Raw genomic sequence first — 23,575 nt, 5'->3', positions numbered from 1 at the left:
TGGGGCCGTCTGGGGGACGGGGGATAACTAAGACTCAGGAGCATTTTCTTGGCCAACAGGAGATGGACAATGCCTGGAACGAGTACCTGAAGTTAGAGAGTGATGTGCAGCAGCTGAAGCAGACCCTGCAGGAACAACACAGAAGGGCCTTTTTTTTCCAGGTGACCCAAGGCTCTTCATCCCTTCTGAGCTCTGTTCCTTCTGAGGGACTTCACCTGTAGAGCTGTGGGGCTGTGGGGGCTGTGGGGATTAGGTGTGTGGCCTGGGAAAAGCCTGTTGTCCCTCCACCCACCATTAGGAGCTGATTCCCAGAAAACCTGGTCCACGGCCCTATGGAAAATACTCTTGCCTGTACAGGCTCAGGGCTGGCCTGCCAGGTCCCCCAGAAGTTGTCCATCTCCTGCTGCTGTCCCCCCCTCCATGATTTCCCTGTATCCAAGCTAACATTTTCCTGTTCTTATTTGGTACCCCAGCACTTGGCATAGTGGCCTGAAAACACTAGGTGAATATTGTTGACAATGTCTTTCAAATGATTATTTCTAATTACTAGTTCCTTAAACTGTTCCATCCCATTAAACTTGTCTTCTTGGATCTTCTTTAATTAATTTTAGCAGTGATTTTTTTTTAGCTTTTTATTTCTTATGTTTCTGTAACTATAAAAATAACACATGAATGCATCTCTCTGTAAAGGCCAAACAGTAAGAAGCAAAAGCAAAAAATGAAATGAAAGCTCTTTTGCCTCCCTTCCTTTCCCATCACCTTCCCTGTGTGTGATCCATGCCATCACTGTGTGGCGTCGCCTTCCACACCACTTTTTGTCTGTTTTCAAACATATGTCCATCCACAGGATAGTGTAATGTATCTGGCAGTGGGAGTTGGGTTTACTTAAAGAGGGATCATATGTACACATTGTTCGGGAATTTGCTTTTTTGTCATAACTTCACGTTATGCAAATCTTTCCAGGAGAGATACCCAAGTTTATGTTGTCTGATATTTAAATGTTAACTATTTAAATGTATACATAAATTAATTGAAAGTAACTAAAATTAAAGATACAGTGCTCCGTCACGCTAGAATCATTTCCAGTGCTCAGTAGCCACCTGTGTCTAGTGGCTGCTATATTGAACAGCACAGAGAATAAGATTTCCATAATCTCAGAAAGCTGTGTAAACTAAAAGAAATCAGTTCTTAGCTGCTGCATAGTGTTTTGTAGTCTTGATATGCCCTATTTTAGCTGTTCTTTTCTGATGGGCATTTAAGTTATTTGCAGTATTTTGCTTTTATAAATGGTACCACAGTGAGCATCTGTCTAGCTGCCCTTTTAAGCTCATTTATAAGCTTTCATCTAAGATGGGCTCCGAGGGTGGACTTGCTAGACTGAAATGAGTGCACATCTTAAATGTTGGTGGATGCTGGCCAGTCACCCTCTAAGAGGCTGCACTCATTTGCCCTCCCACCTGCAGTGAATGAGGGTGCTGCACCTCTATCCACTCTTCTCCAGCACTTGACAGTATCAGTCTTTTTAGTTTTTGCCAGTCCACTGGCTGAAAAACGACATCTAGTTTTAATTTGCATTTATTTAATTACTGGTAGGTTAAACATCTTTTTATATGGTCATTGGCCATTTGTGTTTCTACCATGCCTTATTTCATGGTGATTTAACATACTGCAGTCCCAGAATCCCTTTTTCTGCTCTGGAAAACAAATGGGTAAAATGTACAAGTCTTGTCACAGACTCCCTGAAGTACTTAACCATGTAAGTAAGTTACAAAGAGGCTAGTTTGAAGCCTAGCTCCTGCAACTCGACTTCCACCTAGCCTGGTGGCATTGCTCGTGCTTTCCCTGAGCACCACTTTGTGATCTGGGAAGCTCACAGAGCCCTTCTTTGAATAGGCTTTGTGCTAACTTCTTTGGTGTAATTCTAGGCCAGGCAAGCTGTTAGAGTCCTGAATAAGTCAGGAAGAGTGGAGATATGCGTGCAGCCCCATATACACATTCTCAGGCAGGGGGCTTGGAAACTTGCCCCCTTTAGCCAGGTTTGGCTGTGAGAAAATTCACAGGCTTTTCAGTAAAGGTGAGTGGCTTTATTTGTAAAGATCCTCATGACTACCTGCGCCGGCAAGCCAGAGGATAAAAGAACATTGAGGTAACCGGGAGACGCAGTGATAGATGAGGCTGCCTGTGCGTGTCCCTGCTTCTGGACAGTAAGTGCAGGCGTCTGCTGAATGCAGTCCATAGGAGCCTTTCTGCCCAGCATGGTGTGAGGGTCCAGGGATGAAGCACCACCCCCTGTGCCCCAAAAGCTTCCTTCACCTTGTCCTTCAGTTCTGAAATTCCATCGTCCTTGGAGAACCTTAGAGGCTCTCTGGCTTTTGCTTGTCCTTGGTCTTCTCTGGGGGTGACAGAAGGGCTAAATAGGGGCAGGACTGCAAACTGACAGGTAAAAGTATGCCAGATAGCCCGCTGGCGGAGTAGGGAGAGAGTTGATTTTATTCCGACGCTCCTCTACCTGTTCCCAGGACCCTGCTTGGGGACCTCAGCTCCTGAGATAATCCTGTTAGCTTACACACACACACACACACACACACACACACACACACACACACACTTTCACACTCTGGGTTCAATACCATGTCTGTTTTAGGACACTTGTGCTTTGGGGTGGAGCTGAGCATCAAGCCCTTTCCTTATTTATCAGCCCTGAGGATGTGCGTTGGTGTTGGAAGGGTGGAGAGAGTATGAGAATGTGAGCTCCCTTAGGAGGGAGGCTTCGGACATCTGTTGTCCCAGCTGTTGGGCAGCATTGATCAGGGAGTTTTATGTGATTGGGCCTTTTTTCACTCATCATCCATGTGCTGAGAACCTGTGAAGATACACCAAGGGCATATAGTCTACTTGCTGAATCAGGCAAGTCCCTAAGTATCACACATGCAAGAATTTTTCCACTGGAGGATGGCTGGCTGCCTTGAGAGGAGATGGGGCTGTGAAGCCTTTGTTTTTAAGTCTATGGGGAGTGATCAAAGCTACATTGTCCCATGACAATTTAAAAATTAAAAAAAAAATTTTGATGTTTAAACAACTCTATTAAAAGGTGCTCACAAATTAATATCCAAAATATGTAAAGGACTTATACAAGTCAATACCAAAGCCCCCCCCCAAGACCCCAGAGAACAAAAAACATTTAAAAATGGGCAGAGGACCCTAATAGACATTTTGCCAAAGACATACAGATGGCCAACAGACACATGAAAAGATGGTCAACATCACTTATCATTAGGGCAATGCAAATCAAAACCACAATGAGGGGGCACCTGGGTGGCTCAGTGGGTTAAGCCTCTGCCTTCCGCTCAGGTCATGATCTCAGGGTCCTGGGATTGAGCCCTGAGTTAGGCACTCTGCTCAGCAGGGAGCCTGCTTCCCCCTCTCTCTGCCTGCCTCTCCGCCTCTTGTGATCTCTCTCTCTCTCTGTCAAATAAATAAATAAGATCTTGGGGGAAAAAAAAACCACAATGAGATTACCTTACACCTGTTGGAATGGCTAAAATAAAAAAGACAAGAAATAAATGTTGGTGAAGATGTGGAGAAGGAGGACCCTCGTGTACTGTTTGGCGGGCGTGTAAATTGGTGCAGCCACTCTGGAAAACAGCATGGAGGGTCCTCAAAAAGTTAGAAATACCATATGATCCAACCATTCCTATACTGGGTATTTAGGCAAAGGAAATGAAAATACTAATTTGAAAAGATACATGCACCCCTATGTTTACTGAAGCATATTTACAATAGCCAAGAAATGGAAGCAACCTAAGTGTCAACTAATAGACATTTTTATGAGAAGATGTGTTATACACACACAATGGGATGTTAGGCAGTTATAAAAATGATGAGCTCACGCCATTAGCAAGAACATGGATGGAGAGTATTATGCTAAGTGAAAGAAGTCAGACTGAGAAAGACAAATACCATATTATTTCAGTCATGTGGAATCTAATAAACAAAAGACTAAACAAAAAGGAATCAGACCTCTAAGCACAGAGAACAAACTGATGGTTGCCGCAGGGAAGGGGGTTGGAGGCGATGCACAAAACAGGTGAAGAGGAGTGGGAGGTACAGGCTTCCAGTTATAGAATGAGTAAATTGTGGGAATAAAAGCCACAGCACAGGGAATATAATAGTAATTGCGATAGCACTGTATCATGACATATAGTAGCTACACTTGTGGTGAGCATAGTGTAAGGGTTAGAGAAGTTGAATCACTATGTTGTACACCTGAAACTAATGTAACATTGTGTGTCGACTATACTCAGTAAAATGCCCAGAGTCCCTTAATCATGCTTAAACCTGCTCACTGCTTTCTAGGACCTGTCCCCATCTGATTTTGTTTGTGACTTGTGAGAGTGTACATAAGTTTTATCACATAATTCACATACCATAAGATTCACCCTTTTAAAATCTACAATTCAGGGGTTTTTAGAATATTCAGAGTTGGGCAACTATTGCCACAATCAATTTTATAACATTTTCATCATCCCCAAAAAGAAACCCTCTCTTTATTAACAGTCCTTCCTCGTCCACACCCCCACCTGCCCAGCCTTGCTCTAGCCAACCATATTCTCTTTTGTGTTTCTTTGGATTTACCTCTTCTGGACATTTTATGTAAGTGAAATCATATAAAATGTGGCCTCTGTGTCTAGCTTCTTTCACGCGGCATAAACATTTTCAGGGTTGATCCAAGTTGTAACACGTATCGGTACTTCATTTCTTTTTCTTGCCAAGGATTCATTGCCCATTGTGCTTTTAAATGAACCTCAAATCCCAGGATTCAGCTTTGTCTTTTCAAAGATCCTCTTTATATTCTGGGGATGGTGTAACCTCTAGTCTTTGCCTTCTCTTCCCTTCTGCCGTGGTTGCCTGAAACAGTCTGTTTTTTTTTTTTTTTTTTTTTTTTTTTTTTTAATCATGGTAAAATATGCATAACATAAAGCTTCTTACCTTAGCCATTTTTAATATACAGGTGAGTAGTGTTAAGTACGTTAAGATGGTGCAGCCAATTTGCAGAACTTTCTTCATCTTGCAAAACTGGAACTCTGTACCCATTAAGCAATACTCCTCATTTCCCTCTCCACCCCAGCCTCTGCTAACCACTCTTCTGTCTCTGACTTTGATTGCTGTAGATACTTTGGAAGTGTACAGTATTTAAGGCATCTCTTTTTAAATTAGGGGGAACTAGGCAAGGTGAATCACTGAAACCTCCTCTGAACTTCTCCCCTGGATCTTCGGTGTCTTTCATATGTGTGTTTCCCTGTGAAGCTCTGAGGCAGGCTTGGCTCTAGCCCTGGTGGGGTTTCCAAAGGGGTTCCTGCCCTGCAGGGTGAGGGGCTATGTCTGAAATGACAGCATAAGTCTTAATGAGAAACTTCTGGTGAGGTGCTAAGAAGGAAGTGAACCACCACCTTGTCTTTCTCAGGAGAAATCGCAGATACAGAAGGATCTCTGGAGGATTGAAGATGTCATCGCAGGCCTGAGTGCAAATAAAGAGAACTTTAGAATCCTGGTGGAATCCGTCAAAAATCCAGGTGAGTGGGCCATCTTCCTGAGGGTGGGGTTTGGAGGCCAACACCCACATATATGGGCTGTCCCTTGAGGAGGTCAGGTCTTTATGGCAAAGTCACTCCCCTTGTCCTCCAAGGAAGAGGGTCTTTGTTCCATCTCATCCTTTGTTTCCCTCCATGCTCCTTAGAGAGAAAAACGGTGCCTTTGTTTCCTCACCCGCCTGTGCCTTCACTCTCGACTTCTGAGAGCAAGCCGCCCCCACAGCTCAGCCCTCCTACCAGCCCCGTGCGGACCCCTCTGGAGGTCCGACTCTTCCCCCAGCTGCAAACCTATGTGCCGTACCGACCTCATCCACCCCAGCTGAGGAAAGTGATGTCCCCTCTTCAGTCACCAACCAAGGCGAAGCCCAAAGTTGTAAGTATCGATGACCAGGAGCTGAGTGCCATTGTTTTCTCTCTGGGAGATGATTGTCTCTCTCTGTCCTTAGGTCAGCTTCTGTTGGAAGAGAAGCTTTTGGGGAAACCCGGGGAGATGGAATTAGCCAGAGTCCCGAACTACGAACAGTTAAAGAGTGGTAGAGCCGACCATCGTGCTCCCAGAACTGGAAGGGCCCTGAGAATCTAGCCCAGTCTTCCCATTTTACATTTGGGAAAACTGAGACCCAGCAAGAGGAAATGACTGTGCTAAGTAGGATGGGATTGTGATATAGACCACACAGAGGCAGGTGGCTGCCCCACGCGGACTCCATGCAAACCTGTGGTTACACAAGCTCATGGGTGAGGGACTCCTCTCAGCAAAAGAGCATCTTTGTCTTCCCTGGCAGCTGAGCACTCTGCTGAGTTGTAGGATACAGTTGATCTTCACAGTATGCAGATAGGAAGGTCTCTGTCCCATCCCACATACGAGAGAACTGAGGCCCAAAGGTGTTAGCATTTGCTGAGAGTCTCCACATCTCCTATTTTTTGCCATCTGCCATCTAAGTGGACATTCAGCCCAACTCCCCAGATCAGGTTTGTGGCCCATGTGGTTGCCCAAGCCAGCATCTTGGCTTGCCTGGCAGAGAGAAGGGCCAGGCTTTTGACAGAGTCTGGGAGCACAGGAAACTTTAAGAAAACAGAAGATATGGTCAGGAACTATGATGGCTCATGTCTCCAGTGCCAGGCTGGGCTTGGCTGGAGAATACAAGGGATCTGGTCCAAGTGACAGGGAAGCCATAGTAAGGGGGACCTTGGGATGGGGACCTCCAGGTTTTGCTAACAAAGGCTTAGAGGAGCTTTGCCTGGGTATGGGGTATGCCTAAGACCTCTGAGAAGGTTGGTGTGCAGTGCTGGCTAAAACACACAAGTTCCCATCTCTTGGCCCTCACTGTCCATCTGCTTCCAGCCATCATCCAGGGCCCAGAGCTGGAAGACACGTGCTGAACTGAGTCAATGTGAATTTCTTCAGATTTTATATCTCCTTCCCGATTTTATATCTAAGAGGCAGTTGGGTACCAGCCACAAAACAGGAGGTGGGGAATAGCAAAACACAGCAGGAATGGCTAGGGCAGACAGCTCCTGACTTAAGGCAAGATGCCTGCTAGCGGGATGAGGAGCAGAGGGAAAAGGTGGTAGCCTGGGAGCTGGACTGCCTGGATTGCGGCTCTTGTTCTCTCACTGGGTCCTTGGACAAGGGCTTCCTCAGTTTCCCCTTGTGCACCATAAGCAGCTTGGAATAGATGGTCACAGAGGCTCTTCACAGCTGAGTCCTCTGTGGCCCACGGGCAGGGACTTTTCTAGTTGGCTTGTCTTCTTTCCCTTTGTTCACCAGGTTTACTGTTTGTTACTGTTTGTTTCATGTTTCTATTTGTGAAACAATAATATCCTGAGATTGACCTAAAACATGAATATATAATTTAACAAATAATAAAGAGACCACCCGTTTATACCAACACCTAAACCAAGAAAATAGAACTTTGTCAGGAACTAGAGACGTCAGGCCCATCAGTCCTTTTCTGCCAGAAGTTAACCATTATCACTATCTTGACTTTTTGACTTTTTGGATAATTTCCTTCCTTTTTTTTTTTTTTTAGTTTTGCTACCTGTGTCTAAATTTGAGTTTTGCCCACATACAGTGCTATATTCTTCTGTATCTTGCACTTGTCTGCAACATTATTTTTGGGAGACTTATCCACATTGTTACATGTAGCTATAGTTCTTTTATTTTTGCTTGGCTTATTTTCTTGAATTTAAAGTCACTTACTTTTCTATTAGATAATATTCTCCAAGGGCACAAAATCAAAAGATACAAAAAAGTATATAACAAAATGCCTCCTCCCACTCTCCATCTCCAGACATTCTTTTCCCTTCAATCAAAGCAGTTTTTGTGTTTGTGTCCATGTTTTGTGTTTACCTTTCTGGGCAGCTTTTTAGAGATTGGTGATTCCAAGACATTGTCAGGGTTGGAAGCCACTGATGCCCAGAGAGCGTGTGGGTATCTGGGATGGGAGGCTTAACTTTCACACAATAGTGAACTGTGTCACTTTACCAGAATGCTGATAAACCTTCCTAGAGCAAGCTTCAGCACCCTTTCCTGACCTTTCCAGAATCCTGAAAAACAAAGCAAAATTAAACTAAGGAAGGGGGGTGGTTAGGAAGGATGGTCCCTGATTCCAGGAGTGGGTGTTCATGGCAGTCAGGGGCCAGACTGTTGGTCTGTGTAGAAGCCACAGCCCTTAGAGAACATTTATTAGGGGGTGGGGGTGAGTTTCAAGGAAAATAGTTATATTCATCACCGCCCAGCAAGTGGGCTGCCAGGAAGGCAGTGAGTCACCCGTTGCTGACTGCTTGTTCAGTCCCCGAGTCAGGAAGGAGGAAATAGTTTGTAACCACGCACATTTCTGGTAGAAAGGGCATGGACAGGGGATGTAGACTGTCCTTGCTCAGATAGCAACCTGTTGAAGGATCCAGAGACCGTGCAGGGACAGTGAGCCTGCTCAGTCTGAGAACTCTGGAGGGGGCACTAGGTGTTTATTCTGCAGGTGGTGGTGGTGGTGGGTTGCTGTCATCGACATACAGATAAGCACAGAGTTGCCAGCCTAGAGCCCCCTCCCCACCTTGGTACGCTTCATGGAAGTGGAGTAAGACCACAGACCCAGGAGACTGGATTTTGTATAGGTAACGCTTTGAAAAAATGGAAAACAAGTGAATTGAAGGGAAGAATAGTATTTGAGCAGAGGCACCCCCCTTCTCCGCAGCTCATCTGGGGGAAGTGTTGGCATCCCTGGGTTGTAGTGGTCCTACTCTGTAGGCCTGAGGTGGCCCACTCCAGTCTGGTGGGCCACCGCCTCAGAGACGCCACATCTTCCCTCTAGCTCCCTCTCACTGGCACTCATTGTGGTTCTTTCTCTGAGCAGGAAGATGAGGCACCTCCCAGGCCCCCACTCCCTGAGCTCTACAGTCCAGAGGACCAGCCCCCGGCAGTGCCACCTCTGCCAAAGGAGGCCACTATCATCCGGCACACGTCAGTGCGGGGTCTGAAACGGCAGTCGGATGAGAGAAAGCGAGACCGGGAGCAGGGGCAGTGTGTGAATGGGGACTCAAGGGTGAGCAGGGGGGACCTCTGGGGCTGCCCCGCTGTGTGTGAGGGGAGGGGAGGTGGCATGATACTGGGCAGGTACGACAGCCTCAGACTCTGCCCACAGGTGGAGCTCCGGTCATACGTTAGTGAGCCTGAGCTGGCGACTTTCAGTGGGGACATGGCCCAGCCCTCCCTGGGACTAGAGGGCCCTGACAGCAGGTACCAGACACTGCCAGGCAGAGGTAAGGCAAACCTGTCCGTGGAGGCTTTCTGGGAAACCCTGCTATGACCATACCGCTGCTCCCCAGTCACTCTTCTGCCTGCAGCTGGGGGCCTCAGCAGCTGTCACGGAGACTCTGGGCTGCAGGGAGGGCCTGTCCTTCCTTCCTCTGGCCTCCATCCTGATTCTCTTTCTCTTTTATCACATCTGCCCCTGGAAATAATGATAACTACAGTTACTTTAAAGCCCAGCACTGTTTCAAGCTCTCTATATTCACCTAGTTAATATTTATAATAATCCTAGGAAGGGAGTGCTATTATTACCATTTCCACTGTAGAGATAAGAGAACTAAGACTCAGAGGAATTAACTAACTTGCCAAATGGCCAACAGGTGATGGAGTGAGAATACAGTCCCAGTGTTCTGACTCCGGAGCCTCTGGCCCTGCAGGCTGGGAAGTTGGGTGACTGCCATCAGTTTCGCCATCTCGGGCCTTCCGGGGGCGTTTTGGCTGTCCTGTATCACTCAAAGACTCCATGAGTCCCTTCTATAAACAAACACACTTTCCTTCTTCTTGTCCTCCCCTATCCCTTCCAGATGGGGATGGGAGCAGACTTAGGTCCTTAGGCTTACCCATACCCTCTTAGTCCCAACAGCCAGACCCTCTTCTCAGAAATCCTCTTAAAGGGAAGTCTCCTGACCTTTTTGCACCTGGGGCTCCTGGAATCTCTGAGCAGGCTGACCACACTCCTGCATCAGTTCCTCCCCTGATCCTCCTGTCTGCTCCCTAAGGTGGGCGGTCAGTGCTTTCCCCACTGGCCAGGTGCAGAAGCAGAAGGAGCCACAGCTGTGGTTCTGGCACCTGCAGGGTTAGAGGCCTAGGCACGATATGGCCTGAGCTGGTCCCTGGAGGGTGTAGGCTCTGGATTTTGCTGAAGGGGCCACAGCAACCCTTGGCACTGTGCCCAGGGACACTTCCCTTAATTCGTTATGGCATAGGTGTATATCAACGGCAGTATTAGTGGCATTTGGGGCAGGACGGTTCTTTGTTGCTCAGGATTCTCTTTGCATTTCAGGGCATTTATTGTTCTTTCCCCTATGTGCCAACTGCTAGTGGTGTCCTCAGTGGGTGTGATGCCCATTTCCAGATGTCAGTCAGAAACCACCCCTGATAAGAATTGGTGTTACCAGAGAAAGCACAGGCAGTGGCATCAGCCAGCGAGGGTGAGATGATTTCTCTAAGCCATAGGACCGACCCAGATGTGGGAAGCACAGAGTCAATGATATTCCTACGATGTGACTTTGGACAAGTTCCTTGACCTCTCTGAGCCTTAGGCTATGCATCTCTGCAGTGGTCAGGTAATGCTTACATGGTAAGACCAGTGGAATAAAATCTGTATAAAACACCAAGTACAGTGTCTGCCTGTTCCATAGTTAAGTGCTTAATAAATACTTGGTGCTGCTGCTTTCCCTTCATTCATTTATTCCTTCAGTCATTCAGTCCGTCGGTCAGGCAGGCATCGTTAAATTTGCAGGCTAGTTGGTTAGGTGTGTTGGCACTGTGGTCAGTGCAGTAACCAATGCAGGTACTGAAGAATATAGAGGTCAGTAAATTCTGCCTGGGGCATTTGAGAAGGCTTCACACAGGCAGGACATCTAGGTTGGGTCATGCAGGATGCACAGGAGTGCACCAGAAAGAAAGGAGGAGGAAGGGCATTCCTTCCTCTTCATCCTTTCTACCTGCCAAGCAGCCCAGGTCTTCTGCATGTGAAGGAAGACTAGGGTGGTCTGTAGATCTCCAGGGATGCTGTACCCCACTGGGGACAAAGAGCACCCCTGGGCTGGCCCCTCCTCCTCTACTAGGCCTTGCTCTTCTAGGCCCTGGGGAAGAAGAGGAATGGGTTGTTGGCTAGGTCCTCATGGTCCCCTCTCAGGAGTGGGAGGTGATTTGGGAGGGGCTGGTGGATAAATACATCATAAATACACTTGCACTTCTCTTTCCTCATTAAGGGCTCTCAGGGTCCATGTCAAGGCTCCAGCAGTCATCCACCATTGCTCCTTACGTCACGCTCCGGAGGGGTCTAAATGCCGAAAGCAGCAAGGTGACCTTCCCTGTGAGTGGCCTTGGGAGGCAAGGGCTATGAGGTGGATGGTGACTGGCAATCCTGGGAGCCCCAGGGATGGCCTTTGAGGTGACCTCAGCCCCTCCTGAGCTCAGGGTCCCTGTCACCATGTGCTCAGTGATATCTTTCCCACTGCCCACCTAGAAGGGCATCATCTGGCTCTCTTTGTTTCTTGAGGACCACCCCTTACCTTTCTCTCCAGCCTTTTAGGCTCACAGGAGGGTACCTAGAATGTCTGTACCCTGAGTTCTGGCCCCATCACATGCTACATGTGTGTCCAGCTGGACAGGCCTGGGCCTCAGTGTCTGCATCTGCAGAATGGGGTCCTCTTCAGAGAGCCGGAGTATGCTTAGAGGTGTGTGTGTGTGTGTGTGTGTGTGTGTGTGTGTGTGTGTGAGATAGCGTGTGACAGAGAGAGAAAGAAAGGACAGGAATGATGGCTGCCCTCTGAGGCCCAGCCCAGCTGCCCTGTCTCTCACCCTCCTGCTCCTCAGAGACCCAAGAGTGCCTTGGAGCGCCTGTACTCAGGGGATCACCAGCGGGGCCAGATGAGCGCAGAGGAGCAGCTGGAGCGCATGAAGCGGCACCAGAAGGCCCTGGTCCGGGAGCGCAAGAGGACGCTGAGCCAAGGAGAGAGGACGGGTCTGCCCTCGTCCCGCTACATCAGCCAGCCTCTGCCTGGAGACCACGGCTCAGTATGTTAGGAGGGTCCAGGCAGGTGGGGCTGGGACGGGGAGCAGAGCTTCCCTGAGTTCCCCAAACGCAACGAATATCACACCCTGGAGAGAGCAGGCCTTCGACCGAGATGGTTCAGAGAACACCCCATAGGCTGTGTGTCCACAACCTGGGCCGCAGCTATGACCTGGTCAGAGGGTGATCCAGACTCAGAGAAGGAGTGAGGATGTCACAGCAGGAGCCTAGTTGCCAGAGCAAGTGTCCCAAGTTTGTTCTCCAAGCTGAACTTGAGAGAGGACTTTGTAACCCTTGGAGTCTCAGCTGGATCAAGGACTTGGGGATAGAGAGTTCAGGAATGGAGGAGGAAGATGGTGATATGATTGGTGAGGAGGAATGCAAGCCAGCTAGCCTCCCAGACCCCTCAGTGATGCCCTGCGAAGGAGCTGAGCACAGGGTTGGGCTCCACAGCCCTGATGGCTGGCGGTCTCCCCCAGCTTCTGGTGCTGGAAGGCCTCATGGTACCCCCCCCCCCGGAGAGCAGGCGGGGGGGGGGTACCTGTGCTGCTCCCTGGTGTGCTTCCTGGCGCTGCACCCTGCCCCTTCCCTTTGGGAAACATTCCATCAGACTATTCTGTTTTCCTAGCCCTCTACCCATACTGCTGTTTCCCTAATTCATCGCACAAGCTCTTTTGCTTTTAGTGTTACCGCTCATTGCCTCTCTAATCCTGCCTGATTGTGTTTACAGAAGCTTCTAATTTGCATTAAACATTCTCTAACTGGCCTGTGCTCTTTGTTACCAGGCTTGTAATAGAAGCTCTCATCTCCATAGCCTGGCTAGCACTCCCATGTGTGACTCACCTTTCTGCTGTGCCCTTGATGCAGGCCTACTGACTTGAAATTCACTTAACCCAGAAGCCGCCCCACAGGGCTGAGCCAACCTGCTGCCTGAGGGCCGTGACCACGGGCAGAGGTCTGGGTATTATGAGTCCATCAAAGTCCATGCCTTACACCCGGACGGCAGACACAGGCTTCAGAGACTGCACGTTTAAATAAATACTACTAATCTAAAGTGGTTCAATTTTAATTCCTCCAGTTCTATCTCACAGTTTCTTACGGAAAACCTTTTGTGTTTCTTGTATTTAGTAATTTGAATGGATGCCAAGATATATTATGTTCTGTATTCAGAGGGGCTCTCTGCAGCTGCTAGCACAGACACCAAAGGGGTAAGACCCAGCACACTTGTATCCTGAAAAGCTGCAAAGCCGGTAACTTTTAAACTTTATAAGCAAATGTCATTTGGGGTAACACTGACCTTTTACAACCTGATGTCTCAAAAATGTAGAAAGATTATCTAAAAATCGTAACTTGAGTATCTTGTAATTTTTCTTTTAAAAAAGACTTGTGTAAGTCTCTGCATCAACGCCAATAAACGTGTTGCTTAATGACAATGGATTGGCGTGGTTCTTCCCCAGGATACATCACAGAGTCTAGTGAACTTTTCCTGTTTGTGGAAACAATCAGGCTGGGTTTCAGTGAGGACTTGTCTATTTGGGGCACTTGTGAGCGTGTAAGAAAATGTGCATTTTCTTTGTGAATCATTAAATTAATTTTTCATCCTTAAAACTTCAAATGCCTAATCCTTTCATGCTGTAATTGGAAATCATCACCTAAGAGCAATCCCACTGGCTTGGAGTCAGTATTGAGAGCTTGTGCATGAATGGGTGAAATATGCCAATATGGCCATGGGTTTGGGGCTTTGGGGGGTACATGAGGGGCACAAAAGACAATCATCACTTGGGGCTCTGTGAGATATATGGGGTGGGACGGAGGAGGTCTGCTGGGATGGAGAAGCATCTGCTTGGTTTCTGCTCGAGAAAAGAGAGGCTTTGAGGCTGTTCCCTCCTCTCAACAACCTCCTCTCAACAACAATCATGACCATAGATGATTTGAAAGGCCCCCGCAGAATTGCAGAGTTGCGTTTGGATCTTAAAATGGCCAGTTTAGTTTTTCCCTCTGTGAAGTTACTTAGTACCTAAGTACTTAACTTAGTACCTACTTAGTACCTAACTTAGCACCTAACTAAGTTACTTAGTACCTAGCTGGCACTAATGAAGAACCTGGGAAATGTTGTGTTTGATTTAGCATTTCAATTGTATGTAGTTTCATTGTTTTTCTATCTTAAAGTGTCTGCCCGCAAATAGATGCCCGGGTAAGCAGTAGTTTAGCTGCCTCCCTAGGCCCAAGCCATTCCTGCTTGGACCTTCCCTACCCTACTGTGGGTGCAGTACCCCCCACTCTTGGGACTATCCATTAGAGAAGGTCTTGGCTATTGGTATGTGCTTACCAGGGCCTCAAAGGGCTTGTTTTTTTCATCACTTCTGAGCTGAGTTGTATGGATTCCTGAACTAGAAAGGCTTCCACAAGCTATAGGGCAGCTTCTCTGGAGCTCTGTCCAAGGGTCTGTTTTGGGGTCACCCTCTTAGGCTGAGAAGCTTCCTGTATCTAGAGACCACTGTGAGTCTGAAGTTCATGGGTCTTAGAAGTGGGCTCTAGAGGTACGTGGGTGAATCCTTTGGGGTCCCAGATGGGAGAGAAATCAGCAGCCTGGCATCAGGCCTTATAAATGAGGCACAGGCCTCATTCTCCATTACATGGGGTTACAGCAACCCACAGGGACCACCCATGCCCTACAACCACTGCCTTGACTTGGAGGTGAGGTTGAGGGGCTCATGATCACACAGCTTTTCCCCAGTGGGTCACAGGCCCCCTTCCCAAGGACCCCAGTACCTGCAAGCCCCATCCAAAAGGGGACAAACCTGCCTCTTGTAGCAGTCATGAAGTGACTACATTTAACCTTCTTGTTCTGTTGCCAGTGGAAGCGCGAGCAGGACTTTGACCTGCAGTTGCTGGAACGGGCCATGCAAGGGGAGAGAAAGGACAAGGAGGAAAATGGCTGGTTGAAAGTGCAGGCCATGCCTGTCACTGAGTTGGACCTGGAACCTCAAGACTATGACTTGGACATCAGCAGAGAGGTGAGGGCAGGGGCTTCCTTCGTGTCCCTCCCCCCCAGGAGAAACAGCCTTTGGCTTGTGGCCTGATCACCCCACCCAGTGGCACTGGGGGGAGGTGTTGTCCTGAACGGGGACAAGGCTCAGTGTCAGTGTGGCCAGGAGAATGGATGAATATCAGCTCGAGGCAATAAAAGGACCCAAGGCATTTTTTTAAAAAAAGATATTTTATTTATTTTTGTGACAGAGTGAGAGAGAGAAGAAGGGAGAGAGAGAGAGGAAGGACAAGCAGAGGGCAAAGTACACTCCCTGCTGAACAGGGAACTAGATGTGAGACTTGATCCCAGCACCCTGGGGTCATGACCTGAGCCGAAGGCAGATGCTTAACTGACTGAGCCACCCAGATGCCCCAGAGCTAAGGCCTTTTTTTTTTTTTTTAAAGATTTTATTTATTTATTTGACAGAGAGAGATCACAAGTAGGCAGAGAGGCAGAGAGAGAGGGGGAAGCAGGCTTCCTGCTGAGCAGAGAGCCCGATGCGGGGCTCGATCCCAGGACCCTGGGATCATGACCTGAGCCGAAGGCAGAGGCTTTAACCCGCTGAGCCACACAGGCGCCCTGAGCTAAGGCCTTTTGACGCAGATTCAGACCCATCCATCTCTCTCTTTCCACAGTTGAGGGCAAGTCACTTAAGTTCTCTGAGCCTTGGTTTCCCTCGACAGTAAAGTGGGTTGTGGTAGGGGTGAGCTGACTCAACACATTGCCTGGATTAGCAGTGGTCAGAAAACCATGAGCACGGGGCCTGGCACATAGTAGGTGTGTGATGAGGTAGCTGTGGTTATTGGGAAATGCTCCCTGGAAAACTAGGAGTTGGCCAGTCAGGCCAACTTGGGCAATTAGACTTGGTGGGGAGGGTGGGGGGGGTGTTCAGGGGAGCAGGTTTGAAAAATCACAGGTGAAATTCCAGCCCTGGCAGAGCCTAGACTTGCGTCGTAGTTCTAGTCTGAGTTCCTCTAGTGCCCTCTGGTGGCACAAATGCATCATGACTGGCCAGGCCTGGAAAAGCAAGTAACCCCTGGGTCTTCTGTCATTGAGGAATGTGTCTTACCCAAGGGAAGAGCAAGGAATTAAAATGGGACAGATTCAGGGTCTTCATGACATGGGGAGGTCTCCTGTGGCATACTGTGCTGTTTGAAGCTCTGTAGAACAGTGCCTATGACTGTTTGGTTCACTTCTGTGCTCTTAGTGCCCAACATAGAGCCTGGCGCATAGTAGGTGCTCTATCAATATTTTCTGGGTGACAGTTCTGTTGAATGAAGTACACAGGAGCCCACAGATACCCCACAAATATTTATAAGAGGACTTGGCGTGCCCTGAAACTGCATGAGAGGAAATGTTCTCACCACTTGAAGGCTAGATTTAGCAAATTGACATCTATGGAGTTGCCGAGTTCTGGGGCCAGCTGGGGCTCCAGAGGTTAAAGAAGCCGGTCCCCCGCCCTCAGACTTTCTCCCTTTGGCACCTCTGCAACAACCAAAGGTCTGTGCTTTCTCAGATCCTCCCAAGAAGCTTCTCCCTGCTGTCTTGGCCATGCAAGTATGCTTCGTGGTGTTCTGATTGGCCTGCCAGCCAGGGAAAAAAAGTCCTTTCTTATCTATAACCTAAATCCCTCCTGCTACAATGTAATCTACTTCCTTCCTCTGGATCTGCCCTCATTGGAAATAACAGAGAAGAGCTTATTTCTTGCCATCTTTCACCAGAATGAAAGGTCTGCATGGGTTTAAATTCAAGTCCAGATCTGTCCTGGGATTGGATTTAGCTTGTTTTTAGAAACTTCAACCAACCTCATTTTAATGTGCTTTTGTAGTTCAAGGAGGAAGAAATTCCCTAGGGCATGCAAAAGTTGCCTTTATCATTCTGAGTCTAAGTAGGGTGTCACCAGGCTGAGGTTGCTGCTGGGCTCACGTCAGAGACTGGTGGGGGGAGCTGGGGACATTGTCCTCTTGTGACCAGTGGATACTGTATGGCTGCTTACTGTCTAGAGCAGAGGAGCTTCTGAGGGACAGAAAGCATTATCGCTTCCTTTCGTCCACCCACCCAACCACGCATCCCTCTACACAACCATCTACCCATCCGAGGAGTGTTTGCTGAAGGGCTATTGGCTGTCAGGTCCCTGCACTTGACAGCAGAGAGACAAACAGAAAACAGGACAGGATACCAGGGGTGGGGTGGGGAGGGGCAGGGAAGACTTCTGGAAGTGAGGTCCGAAGGGTCAGAAGGAGGGGAGCGAACGGAAGAGCATCCCATGTGGAGGAGAGTGCGGGGGCAGAGGCCACGGAGTGGATCAGTGTGGTTGTGGAGGCTGGCAGGGCTCAGCTCCTGTCGAAGGCGGCATTAAGGATGATCATTTTATCCTGAGGGCTTCCGGTCTCGCCGTCTTCCTTTCCCCACCGTCCCTTGGCCCGAAGGAGATTGTCTGGTGTGGTGGAAAGAACACAGTTCTGATCCCGACTCCACAGTGGACTGCCCTTGATCTTGGCACATTACGTAGCTCTGTGGGCTCCATGTGCTGCCTTGTGCTGGGGGACAGGGCGAGGAGCAAGTTCTAAGCCCAGTATCTGAGCCCCCCTGCCGCCGCCGCCTGGTCCTTTCCTCAGCTGGCCAAACCAGAGAAGGTCTCCATCCCTGAGCGTTACGTGGAGCTGGACCCTGAGGAGCCGCCCAGCCTTGAGGAGCTGCAGGCGCGGTATCGCAAAGCTGAGAAGATCCGCAACATCCTTGCTCGTTCCAGGTCAGCGCTTACGATGCTCGAGTCTTGACAGCCTGCTAGGCCGACCCCAGGGGTGTCTCTACTACCTGGGACCTGGGCCGGGCTGACTAGGGTGTGTGTTTTGCCAGGTGTCTGACTCACGTAAGCCCTAGTTATTGCAAAGGGCAGGCTGGCTCTCAGAATGGCACCAGCGGGTCCATGAGGAGGCTTGCCAGGTCATCTGCAATCCTGAAATACGCAATAGAGGGCCGCCCTGGTCCTTTGCCCCCAGATCTGTGTCTTATGATGCTGGCCAATATAGGGAGTGGAGCCAAGTGTGACAGTGAGGTGGACGCAGCTGGAGATCAACCCCAAGGCGGGTGGTCCGGTGTTGGGGCCTATGTTTCCTCACACAGATCCCTAGACCAGAGCCAGGGGCTCAGCCGGAGGCCTTTCCCACTTCCCGGGAGGCCAGGACGGGAGGCTTTCCTATCTCCTCAGCCCCTGAGCTTCAGAAACCTAAACGTGGTATTGGAGGGCCTCTCTTTCACAGTTGGGTTAGCCTTTTCATGTTAGGATTTAATAGGAATGCAGAGCTGGAACTCTCTTCTTAAGGCCGTGATCCCCCAGAGGAGGAACAAAGCTGTGGCTGGGTGTTTGGGAGAAGCACATACGCCTTTGTCTAGGGAGAGCGCACTCTGTGTTTATCCGATGCCCCCTAAAAGGCCGAGAGCCTCTAGGCCACGGAGACCCTCCTGTCCTGGGGCAGATGGCGGGGTGGGGAGGGCCCATAGCCTGCTTTCTGGCCCTCCTGCAGCATGTGTAACCTGCAGCCGCCATCGGGCCAGGATCGGAACAGCGTGGCTGACCTGGACTTGCAGCTGCAGGAGCAGGAACGCCTCATCAACATCTCCTACGCGCTGGCCTCCGAGGCCTCCCAGCGCAGCAAGCAGGTGGCAGGTGAGGCCGAGGGTGCCAGCCTCCAGCCCTGCTTGGGCTCAGAGCCCAGCATGGCTTGTCAGGGAGTGTGCGGAAAGCCAGCTGTCAGGCGTGGTAGTTGCGGGCGAGCGGCGTGTCCTCCAGTCCCATCAGCACTCCAGGGTTTGGGAGGTGAGCCGCGGCGGGGCGGGTGGTGGGAGAACTGAGGTTCAGGAGTGTCAGAGGCTAGAGGTCCAGGAGAGGGTGTCTCGAGCTCCTCCTTAAATCTGGGTGGTGCTGCTTTTCAGCTTTCTCTGAGAATGTGGGTTAAGAATATGTTTTTCAGGCCCCTGAGATAGGGCCAAGGCTAAGGTTTCTGGCTTCACAAGAAGGGGGACAGGAAAGCATTGGTGTTTGGATTTCTTGCTGGGGCAAGGCAACGGGGAACCCTTGAGCCCTCCCTGGGACCCCTGCTTTGGCCCCCAAATCAAAGCCACTGTTTGCTTTGTCAGAATGGCCTCTGCTAGTAACCAGGACTTGGGAAGTGGGATTCTTTGCTGGCCAGTGGGGAAAAAACACCATGGGATGGGAAGGGGGTCTGTGTGCATGTGCACACGTGTATGTATGTGTGTGTGTGTACAAGGCTTTCTTTCTCAGACAGGAAACAGACCTGTGGCTCCTCCCTCCACCCATATCTCCGCTCCCTGTGTGTGCCCTCCGAGTTGACCCAGTGCTATTTGTCCCCCTGATGTAGGGGCCACTGTGTGTCTGGGTAGCGTCCGTGGCCAGGTGTGCTCTAGGCCTTCCGGAGAGGGCGTGACCGTAGAGCCTGAAGTGCTGTCATAGTCCCCCAGGCCCCCAACCCTGGCCAAAGGTCTGGAAGTGATGAAGGGTGGGGCCTGCTGGACCCAGAGGGGACTGGCCCTGGAAGTCTGGTCTGGGGAGGAGAGCTTGAACATCGCTTCAAGAAGCCAGGGGAGTGACCTTGGACAAGAGGAAGGCTGTTTTCTGCACCACCACCCCCATGTTGTGATCCTGCACAGAGTCCCTGTAGCCCCTGCTGTCCTCACTCCCTTGGAGACTGCTAAGTGGACTGAGAGGTAGTTGGTGTGGCTGGGGAGACAGTTGAAGACTCACCCAGACCCCTCCTCCCAGTGATCCTGGGGGCTCCCTGTGGGTCATTTTGACTCCTTTCTATGTTGAACAGGGATACTGCCCCACCCCCACCATAGGTGTCCTCTTGTCTGGCCTGTGCTTGCCCTGCCTACATGGAGCTCAGCTTCCTATGGCTGGCAGGCAAGCCTGCCAGGGCTCATGCACCCTGAGGGCAGTTAGCAGGGCCTCCCGCCCCTCTCCACAAGTGGCCACCTTTGCCACAGCCTTTCCTTGCTCTTGCTCCCTCTGTCTAGCTCAGAGGCAGTATCTGGGACCTGCAAGCCTGTCCCAACCAGGCCCGCCCAGGCCCCATGGGTATGCTGCCCAGGCCGTTAGTGACAGGCAGTGTGGCCCACGCCCCTCCAGCCCTGCCGAGCCTGGGGCATCTGGTGCTGCAGGAGCAGATGAGGAGCCTAACGCCCCGCTTAATTCCTGTGTGCCCGTCTAGCGCAGCAGCTGGCCCTCCTCCCGCCTAACGCCCCCCTGTCCTCCAGGACGGTGCCACCCTATCCCCCCTTAAGCAACGGACTCCACTACACCTTTGTCTAACACCTTCCAAGTAAGAGCCCTGCCTGGCCTGCCTCTCCCCTAGCGCCGAGCATGCCCCCCGCCCCGCCGCCGAGATGATTGCAGTGCCACCTGCTTCCTTCCTTACCCTGGCAAAGCCGCCGCTGGGGAGACTGCCCTGGACTGGTGGGCGGGTGGGGGATGGTGGGTTTTTAGGACCTCAACTCTCAGTGGCTTTGCTACAGTAGGGACTGGGTGATCCAGGCCCCCTGCTTCCCTGAAATAGAAGCAGGAGCTGTACCCCTTCTCCCCAGCTCTGTTTCCTGCAGGGAGTCCAGTGCCTCGAGGAACCAGTGCAGGCCAGGCTGCCAGCTTGGGGGTGGAAGTTAGTCTCAGGCTCTCAGGGCTCTGGCCAGAGAATGTGAAAAGCTGGAAGACTAGAAAAATCCAGGATACTGGGGCCGTGAGGAGATAGAGGCTCACTCCAGGCCAAATGGAATTGGTGTCAGAGCAAGGACTAGGACTGCCCTTTTCAGCACTTGAGCACCTTAGGAGGGGGAGAAGAAGGGAAGCTTTGGGGGGAGACCACCAGGGCACCTTGGCATTCAGAATGTTCTGGTACCACCCCTTGTGGGTCCTCCCCATGAGAGCATTTAGTGATGAGAGGCAGGGAGGGATTAGGCAAGGAGCACTGGAGCAGGAGCCAGGAGGCCCAGCGTCTGGACCAGTCTTGGGGTGAGTTCGTGGCCTGAGCCCAGTTGCCTCACCTGGACAAGGGACGGTCATACCAGAAGTCTCAGTGGTCCTCTCCCTGACATTTCATCTTGCCATCATTTTATAGGGTTTCCCTCTCTTTCCTTTGTGTTTACTTCCGGGTAGCGTGGTTGCATACTTGCTATGTGCCAGGCATTGTGCTAAGCATCTCCTTTGATCCACACAACCACCTTATGAAGACATTCGCCCCCATTGTACAGGGGAGGAAATGGAGCTCAGAGACCTTGAGGGACTTGCCCAAGGAGTTGAAGCTCTAAGTGTCAGAGCCAGGGTTTGAACCCCTATGGTGCGAGTTCAGAGCCTTTGTTCCCTATCACTACTGTGGACTCATCTGGGCACCCCCAGGAGCTCTAGGTGTCTGGAGAAGGGAGGGACAGAGAGTGTGTGCATTGGGGGTGGGGTTCGTGATTTTCAGCAGGTGTCCCCCAACCTGGTGCCCTTCCAGCCTGAGGGTAGAAGGAAGAGGTTGTCCGGCTTGGGCCAGGCCCTTGGAAAGTGTGCGTTAGAGAAAGTGAGCGAAGAACCACAGAGAAATGCTCCAGCCACATCCTTTGTCAAGGTCACAGGGACCTGTTGGGGCCACAGTAGGGTGTGTAGATTTCTCTTGGAGATCTGAGTGTGGTGATACCATGCTACATGCCACATGTGGCCCATGCCAGGCCACGAAGAGGCAGGTGTGAGGCCCTGTTCCTCCTGGCTTTTGACACCCCTGTAGTTGTGAGATAGGCCTTTAATGCCTTGCTTCAGAGTGCATCCACATTCCTGTTTGCCCTCCTGTTAGGGTAGATCCTCATTAGGAGGTGGGTATGACCATTCTGCTTTTAGGTTAATAAAATGAGACTCATGGAGACTAAGAGCAAGCGTTACTCAGAGTCACTCAGTGAATGAAGAGCAGGGCCAGAACTAGACCCCGGAGTCCTCTTTGCTCAGGACTTTTGCCTTATCAGAACAGAGACCCAATCTAGGGACCAACATATGTCTGGCAAAACTTTCTAGACGTGGAAGGGGTGAAGAAAGGGTGGAGCCGAATGCCCATGAGTCCTAGAAGCTGAGGGTCCCCCAGCAGCGGCCGCATCACCCCAGTCCCCTGCTCAGCTGCTCTCTGTCTTGTCAGCCTTCTATTCCCTGTTGTGTGCGTATACAGACATGCCCACTGTCTGCTCCCCAGATGTGGGCTGGGGTCCTGCCAGCCTCTTATTGTGTCCTGTGCTTTTTGCCAGCCCAGGCAGTGACTGACCCATGACCCAACGTGCAAAGGAGAAGTCTGGACCTGGGGACCCCGTGGAACCAGTTTCATCCAAGAAGATTGATCTTCTTCCCCCAAGGAAACCCCCTTCCAGCTCAGCAGGGGTTCCGGCTGGAAGAAGGAGTGGTCCACCAACTGTGGGGAGTTCAGCATAGGGCTAGGTCCTAACAACCCTCCCCTCAACTTGTTTTAGTTCAGACTCCTTTTTACATATGACAAAGGCACTTTTGATACACACTGTAAAATACTGATGCTGTATTTTAGACTCAAAATATATTTTATAATGTTCACCTCAAGGGCTGAGTGGCTGGAAAGGGGAGGATGCAGGATTTTGGAGCTGCACCTACAGATTCAGGTACCGTGTGCATGCTAGGTGTGGGCTGGGGAGAAGGGCAGGGCAAGCAGGGGCCAGTCCAACATCCATGAACTCAGGTGAAGGTTGGATTTGACATGTGCTTCCAGGGGGGCCCGGCGTTGGGCTCGTTGGTATACTATCTGGGGGAAGAGGGCTCCTTAGCTGCAGAGGTTAGCTGTCCTTGACCTGGCCAGATGACTGGCTCTGGAGGGGAAACTCCAGCAGGCTGCCATGTGGAGCCCAAGTCTGTGCCTTGGCCCTTGGGTTTGGTTTAGGGGCAGTGGTATATTCAAGAGGTTTGGCTCCCAACCTGTTCATGAGACTCTCTCAGCAAAGGGCTCTCTTATGAAAAACGGAACAGTTTGCTTTAACTAAAAAAAAAAAAAAATAAATATATATATATATACATATATATATACATATATATGTATATATATGTGTGTGTGTGTATATATATATATATATATATACCCTTTGAAATACAGAAAAGGTGAGAGGAAGCACCTTTTATTTTATCATAAGCAATAAACTTCACACTGGGTGGTGTCTCCCTAAAACTCCCTGACTCCACACTAGGCTGTGACAGGACTTTGCTGCCTGCCCCGGAGAACCTAGGTCAGTTTCCCCATGATATGGGCCTGGTGGCCAGAGGTCAGGCTGTGTGCCCCCAGCATCCCTGATGGATGGCGGCAGGATTTAGACTTGACTTCCAGTCTCAAGTGAGGAGAGGGCTGCCAAGC

The 23,575-nt window shown here is 50.3% G+C and overlaps 1 protein-coding gene across 5 annotated transcripts in view; it reads left to right on the top strand.

Annotated features, from left to right (window-relative positions):
- Positions 1 to 23,200, top strand: part of PLEKHA7 (pleckstrin homology domain containing A7) — a 211,515-nt gene extending 188,315 nt beyond the window's left edge. For 4 of the 5 annotated variants that reach the window (XM_032881125.1, XM_032881124.1, XM_032881123.1 and 1 more), the window contains 12 exons: positions 60 to 161; positions 5,465 to 5,573; positions 5,738 to 5,964; positions 8,945 to 9,133; positions 9,233 to 9,350; positions 11,337 to 11,440; positions 11,944 to 12,144; positions 14,998 to 15,156; positions 17,789 to 17,922; positions 18,698 to 18,840; positions 20,402 to 20,512; positions 22,455 to 23,200. In XM_032881125.1, the coding sequence (XP_032737016.1) occupies positions 60 to 161; positions 5,465 to 5,573; positions 5,738 to 5,964; positions 8,945 to 9,133; positions 9,233 to 9,350; positions 11,337 to 11,440; positions 11,944 to 12,144; positions 14,998 to 15,156; positions 17,789 to 17,922; positions 18,698 to 18,840; positions 20,402 to 20,502 (1,587 nt within the window). In that variant the 3' untranslated portion in view covers positions 20,503 to 20,512; positions 22,455 to 23,200. The remainder of the gene's footprint in view (positions 1 to 59; positions 162 to 5,464; positions 5,574 to 5,737; positions 5,965 to 8,944; positions 9,134 to 9,232; positions 9,351 to 11,336; positions 11,441 to 11,943; positions 12,145 to 14,997; positions 15,157 to 17,788; positions 17,923 to 18,697; positions 18,841 to 20,401; positions 20,513 to 22,454) is intronic. The other variant, XM_032881126.1, reaches the window with a different exon arrangement.
- The last annotated feature ends 375 nt before the right edge of the window (positions 23,201 to 23,575 follow it).

This window comes from Lontra canadensis, unplaced genomic scaffold (genome assembly GCF_010015895.1).
Source record: "Lontra canadensis isolate GAN:19392208 unplaced genomic scaffold, GSC_riverotter_1.0 scaffold74, whole genome shotgun sequence".
Classification (NCBI taxonomy): Eukaryota; Metazoa; Chordata; class Mammalia; order Carnivora; family Mustelidae; genus Lontra; species Lontra canadensis.
The sequence above is the reverse complement of the archived record's forward strand: the minus strand, read 5'-3'. Positions and strand labels throughout refer to the sequence as shown.